This window comes from Vicia villosa, unplaced genomic scaffold (genome assembly GCF_029867415.1).
Source record: "Vicia villosa cultivar HV-30 ecotype Madison, WI unplaced genomic scaffold, Vvil1.0 scaffold7, whole genome shotgun sequence".
In the NCBI taxonomy this organism is placed as follows: domain Eukaryota; kingdom Viridiplantae; phylum Streptophyta; class Magnoliopsida; order Fabales; family Fabaceae; genus Vicia; species Vicia villosa.
Genome location: NW_026706810.1, coordinates 912,105 through 918,719, shown reverse-complemented (window position 1 = coordinate 918,719; position 6,615 = coordinate 912,105). Strand labels below are relative to the sequence as shown.

The following is a 6,615-nucleotide window of genomic DNA, read 5'->3' as shown; positions in this document are numbered from 1 at the left end:
CATGCCTCAAGTCTGGGGTTCGAATCCCCCTCGCCCCAGACTTTTTGATTCTTTTATTTTTCAATGATTTACTAGTTGTTTTGAAACATAACCAAATGAATGCAAGTTACTATCACCACACGCGCGTTGGCTCAGTGGTGTTTGTTTTGAGTGTGTGACCTAGAGGGCGTGGGTTCAAACCCTCCAAGGGCCAAAACTATTTTTTTAACACACAATTTCTTTCATTTTCTCACAAACTTCACATATTTATTTAACCTATCAAATTAATTTATTTTCACTTCATTTTTCACACACTTATCATTTAATATACCTATTTTGTGAATAATAAAAAAATCTTAAAAATATTATTTATTTTATATATTTTTATTAGGTTTAAAATAGTATGTTTTAAGTGTTTTCTTAAATACTTTAAATACATATATTCACTTTGTTTTAACCTAATCATTTTGTAAATAAAGTTTATGATAAAACCCTAATTGTTTAGGTCTTAATTAAGTAAAAATCTTTATTTTTACTTTGATTAAGTTGACTTTTGTCAATATTCAAAACTGTTTTCAATCTTTGATTAAACGGATGATTAAGGTTTTCAAACAACAAAACCTTGCATCATTCCAAATCATTTTTTCAAATTGCTTTTACACCAGTACTGTAAAGTACTGGGCCTCTAATAGAGTGTAAGTCCCAAAAACCTTCTCTTCTTAGCTTGTTTTTCAAAACTGTATTTTCAAAATCTTCTTTCTGTTTTCAAAACATTCTTCTGGTATTTGAAGGGCATTATTCCCGGTGAAACTCTTCAGATACCTATGTGACCTTTGTCCATCTTCACTTCTTCTGTTTTCAAAAAACCATTAACTGTTTATCATATATATATATTCAACTGTTATCCACCAATTACTGTTGAGGCTCTGTCCATACTTCTTCAATGGCCTCCACTCCATCCAGGTTAGGCTTTACAAGCTTTCAATTTACAGTCTTTGTTTAAATTACTGTCAAATATAGAACTGTGCATATATTAGTTTAGAACTACGTTTGAGTATAAACCCTAGGACAGTTAAACTATATATATATATTATAGGAATATGACCTAGGATTGAGAATGTCTTCCCGGTGAAGGCTCTTTCCTAATTAGAGATCTGTAGTTCAAACCCCCAAGATGAATTATTCCCGGTGAAACATCTTGGCAAAAACCTTAGAATCCAAATAAATAGGACACATCCACCCAAAGAGGAATTATTCCCGGTGAAACCTCTTACCCATTTGCTTAGAGCCAAAATAAGTTCAAAACTACATAGCTTTCTCTTGTGCTATAACAAGGACCCTCGATTAGCCTCCTCTTGGGCTTTGTACAAGGACCCACAGGCTTCTTAAAAGCATTTCCAGCTTCCTCTTGAGCTTGTATACAAGGACCCATCAGGTTTCTTATAAACATAGGAACAGGTCTTTAGCCACCTTTTAGCCTACCCTGGTGAGTTTCTTCCAATTTAAACCAGACTTTAAACAAGCTAAGTTTGTCTCAATTTTGCATTGAGTACACCTTTTGGAATGAGAGACATGGACAGTCTCTGTCACCCTTATCTTCATCAATCTTCCTTAGCAGAGTCTAGGATCCATGCTTTGGGTCATCCTCAGCATTGAGTCAGCCTTCATCTTGGGCTTTAAACAAGAAGTCTCCATTAGATGATCTTTCTGCCAGTCTTTCAATAAAAACCCCTGGAAAGGGTTAGCCTCCAAAGTCAATTAAAATCAACCTCCATTTCAACAAAATCCCCTGGAAAGGGTTAGCCTCCAATGTCAATTAATAAAAAATGTCAAAAAATAAAGATTCACTTCTCTTAGGAGATAATTATCCCCAAAAGAGTCAAAACCCCTGGAAAGGGTCAGCCTCCAAAAAACATGATAAAGTCAGTCTTTTACCAAACAATTTCTCCAGCTGAGTCAAAATCCCTGGAAAGGGTTAGCTTCCAAAGAAAAACAGTCTTTTAACAAATAAAATCTCCTCAATAGAGTCAAAACCAACAAAAACAGTTAGCCTCAACCTTGGGCTTCATACAAGGCACCCAAACAATAAAACTCCCCTGTCAAGAGTCAGCCTCAACCTTGGGCATTGTACAAGGCAGATAATAGAGTCTCCCCAGTGAGTTCTTCATCACTCAGTAGCCACAACCTTGGGCTTTGTACAAGGCAGATAAACCATATTTTTCATGTGTCAAAGATTCCTAACACTTAGGATCTTTCCCCATATAGTCATCCATACTTAATTCATTTAAGAGTCCGCCACAACCTTGGGCTTTGTACAAGGCAGAAAATAATGTTTTCCTTAGCTAGAGTCAGCCACAACCTTGGGCTTTGTACAAGGCACATAAAATAGAGTCATTCATTCAATTATCCTCAACAGTCAGCCACAACCTTGGGCTTTGTACAAGGCACATAAATAGAGTCTCCCTAAGTAGAGTCAGCCTCAATTCTGGGCTTTGTACAGAACACAAAAATACCCTGTAATTAATCCCCAGTGGAGTCATCTCCCAGAGTCAATAATTAATTAATCAATCAAAAAGCCTCAAGCTTGGGCCTCATACAAGCCAGCTAAATTCAAATCTTTTATACAGTAGATAGACATAGCTTATCTCTATAGAGAGATATTTTTACTACTCTACCACATTCAAACAAACAAACATTTCAATTTCAATTTCAATCAAAGTCTCCCATTTAGGACTCTGAAAGACATGCTCTGGCACATCCCCAGACTTGTACACTTTCCCTAATTTGGATGAGCATCTTTCTTTCATTTTAGAGGCACGATGGCTGTCATACTTGATCAACCAAGTAGACTCCCCTCTTAATGAAACATCATTTTTTTAGCTTTTCTGTCACTTTTAAATGTTTGTGGTAGAATAGTACTAATACCTCTCTGTAAAGATGATTTCATGTCTCTTTACTGTAAACAGAGATTTAATTCCAAGCTTCAACCTTGAGCTTCAAGCAAGGCACCAAAAATAATTAATTTCCCTAGTTAGTTCCCCGAACTACATTAAGCTCTGACTTCCACTAGGGATATGTAGGCATGAGGTTCACAAGGAATCTCAGCGAGCTAATAAAATACCAAAAATAGTCAGTCTGTCTATCTGTCTGTCTTTCTTTAATCAAATCAATTCCTTCTCCTAACACAAAGGAGAAACTTTCCCAATTATTAGCAGCAAACACAATCACAAATGACACAGAGAAGGTTCCTGTAGAGTACTACAGATATGTAGGGTGTTTAAACACTTCCCTATGTATAACCGACCTCCCGGACTCCAGAATTTCTAGTCTAGGTGAAATCCCCACACTTAGCAAACTCCTAGGGTTTAGTTGAGATCTTTTTTCCCCTTTCCTACTCGTAGGACAAATAAGAAAGTTCGTGTGATATCGTAGGAAGAACTGAAATAAAATTCATCCCACCACGGGCGCATTCTCCTTCCAAATTTCGCGTGAAGGGTTTAGCGTGCCGTCCTCCCAAGTGAAACGGGGAGGTAAAAGAAAACGACACCACAAGGGGGGATGTTGAAATATAAACTTGATTTGGGCCTAATTATTAGTGGTATTCTTGGGCTTAGTTATTTTGGGCTTAGATGATTTTGGGTAGTGTTTCTAGAGAATTCTTGTAGTGTTTGGAGTGTCTAGATATTTCTTATGGTTGTAATATTCTCTAGAATACTCTTTAGATATCTAGAGTTGAGAACTCTCTAGAATTAGTGAATCTAGAGTTCTCCTCAGAGTACTATAAATAGAGATGTAATCTCACACATTTGTATCAAGCAAAATACAAAGTTCTCTCTTCCATAAAGAATTCTCCTACCTATCAAGTTTTTATTCAAGCCTCCAATATTTCTAAACACTTGTCCTACACATAAAAACAACCTTAATTCCAACATGCATGACATCCCCCTCTCCAACATAACAGTAGCTCTGAACCACCGCAATAAACTTTAAATTCATACATTCCGATCAACTCTAACTCCCGTATGGAACATGTGTTATGTGATTCTTCAATTTTTTCTACTTAGGTGTGTTCCATGGTTTCAAATTTCATCTGCAATATTGTTATGGTAATTACATCAACCATTTTAGCCATTTTAATACCTGTATAAATGTTCATTTTCATTTTCATTGTTGGTCGAAATTTTCTCAAAAAAATAACCTTCCAAACATTCAATTTAATTTTAAGAATATTGTTTCCTTTAATGTCCCTGAGAGCCATGTATATCATGAACCTTATTATAAATCTCAGAATCATGAAAGAAATTGAATTCGGAAGATTGGGAGCTTGAAATCATTCTGAAAATGAGAGAATTCACAAAACAAATCTTAATTAAGTAATCAATATATTACAAACTCTAACTAACTTAATACACTCATCATAATAAAAATATATGTGGTATAAGCTGAAAAGTTTCTATAGTAAACGTAAAATGCATTGTAACATTGTACTGTATGCAATCGTAATTTTAAACCATATTGGATCACCTAATATAAGGAATCATGTCTTGAAAATTAGATGTGGATAGATTTTTGAGGAGCATAAAACACTAAGCAAATTTAACACATAGAAATATTAACAACCACACAAATGAGTTTAGAGAACACATCTTTACCCAAAATCTTCCATTAAAGTTCAAATTCAATTACACTATAATTGCTTACACGTAAAGAATAAGATGCAACCAAAGATGATAAATAAACTTGAAGATAGAGTATTGTCATAGAGACTGATATTTAAAACGATGGGAACTCAACATTAGATCCACATGATTTTCCATTAGGGAAAACTGGACAGTCAATGAAGTTTGATCCAGAAGTGTCCACACACAAGTAAACTTGGTATAGCTGACTGTTACGAGATGAATCCACATTGCATTCAATGAATGGAGCAAACCCAACTCCCTTTTGTATAGCTCCTTTGATACTGCTCAAGCTGTAAGAACCTCCATCAGCTTGTATTCCTGCACTTGTAAGAGCATCAAGGAGGTTTGATTTTTGTTTCAAGTTGAGAGTTGTTTCAAAATAATCATGTTGTTTAAGGCTTGATTCTGAGCAAGTTCCGTGCTTCTCCCATTCATGAGTCCAAAACTGAATTCCATTTCCACTTGGACATGCAAGTGTGGGCCAGTTCTTTAGTAAACTGCTTTTGAGATCGGATATCTGTAATAATAATATGCACAAACACAAGTCAGTAGAATGAAAACATGACATAAAAATGCAATTGGTGAAGAATGAAAAAGTACCTGAGATTGATCAAAAGGGCTGTTGGGATCACAGTTAGATGGATAAGTACCATCTTTGTAATTAGGCCATAAACCATGAATACTAAAATCAGCAGCAGGTTTTCCACTTGTTGGATAGCAGCAACTCTTCTGTGAATCACAGAATGATCCTGGCCACTGCAAATACAAAAAAACCATATTACTAATTCGAATGTAAGCAGTAACTAAACTTATGTTGATGATGATTGAAATGAATTATAAGTTACCTGTTGAACAAAGTAGAAGAAATCAAAATCTTGTTGTGAAAGACATAGAACTGATAACTGAAGAAGCAAGAGAAGCTTAACTAAAATTGACCCTTTGGACTCCATTTTTTCTATTAACGTGATTCTCAGAGTTAGTGAGGTTTTTATAGTTTTGAGTGAGTGTGACAATTATGAAATGGTGGAATGGGGTCATGTATTTATAGGAAGAAACTGAAGAGTCAAAAAGTATTGAAAGTAATAATAAACCAAAAAGGTAGAGTATCGTAATGGGATATGCTTATCATGCAATAATAATAGTGTGGTTTCCAATTTCATGTGTAAACGCAACTTATGACTGTGACATGTCGGTGCTTCTTTTGGAGTAACTAATGTGTAAACGCAACTTGTGTGGTTTCCTCTCTTAGTAACTGCTTTCATACTGGCCAGTAGAATGGCGTGTGCCAATCGAAATTTGTTTGTAACTTTTGCCCTATGTAGTGTTATATTTGCAAATGTACCTTCCCTAGGGAGACAGCTTGGGACTGCCTAGGAAAGGGCGATGACGCAAGGACGCTTGAAGGGAAGTGTCGCCTCACCCTTATGTTTTCCACTCCCCTAGGGAGTAGAAGCTTGGAATAAGACGTGTCTTGGATAAAGAAAGAGTCATAGTTGTCACTGACCTACATTTTCCTACCCTTAAACGTGAAATATATCTACTAAGACCTCTAAGTCTCTCTGTCCTTACAAGGGGAACATGCACACAACTATACTTTTTGGACAGTACACCCTCCTTATTCTCACACTACTGCTGGAAGACATTAACAAAGACCCAATTAACCATATGTAAATGTGAAGGAGTGATAAGAAAATGGTTTAAAACGCTGACTTCAAAATCATTGAAGGGAAGGCGATAGGCGATGAAAGAAAATAGGCATTCGTGAAAAGGGATTATGTACACATCGCATTGATTGTGAATCCTCTTTTCTTCATCTGGGTAAAAAAACTCCCTAGTCATTCGTAAGACCCACGTCAGTCAAAACTTGGCTTAAGACACCTTCACACACAAAAGTGCAAACACTCCCCAATATCTCTAAATCCATTCAATCGTCTGAAATATATTTACAGGCCTT

General features: G+C 36.0%; 1 protein-coding gene across 1 annotated transcript; it reads right to left on the bottom strand.

Annotated features, from left to right (window-relative positions):
- Positions 1-4,641: 4,641 nt before the first annotated feature.
- On the bottom strand, positions 4,642-5,656 carry LOC131643096 (ribonuclease 1-like). The gene is made up of 3 exons (XM_058913242.1): positions 5,507-5,656; positions 5,262-5,417; positions 4,642-5,178 (listed from the first exon to the last, which is right to left on the bottom strand). The coding sequence occupies exons 1-3, from the start codon at positions 5,609-5,611 to the stop codon at positions 4,753-4,755; spliced, it is 687 nt and encodes a 228-aa protein (XP_058769225.1). The 5' UTR covers positions 5,612-5,656; the 3' UTR covers positions 4,642-4,752.
- Positions 5,657-6,615: the final 959 nt, after the last annotated feature.

Excerpts from the sequence above, each read along its gene's own strand:
- LOC131643096 (XM_058913242.1), bottom strand. The coding sequence starts at position 5,611 with ATGGAGTCCAAAGGGTCAATTTTAGTTAAGCTTCTCTTGCTTCTTCAG. Across the intron at positions 5,418-5,506 it reads TCTTCTACTTTGTTCAACAG|TGGCCAGGATCATTCTGTGA; the intron begins GTAACTTATAAT and ends TTGTATTTGCAG. Across the intron at positions 5,179-5,261 it reads GCCCTTTTGATCAATCTCAG|ATATCCGATCTCAAAAGCAG; the intron begins GTACTTTTTCAT and ends TTATTATTACAG.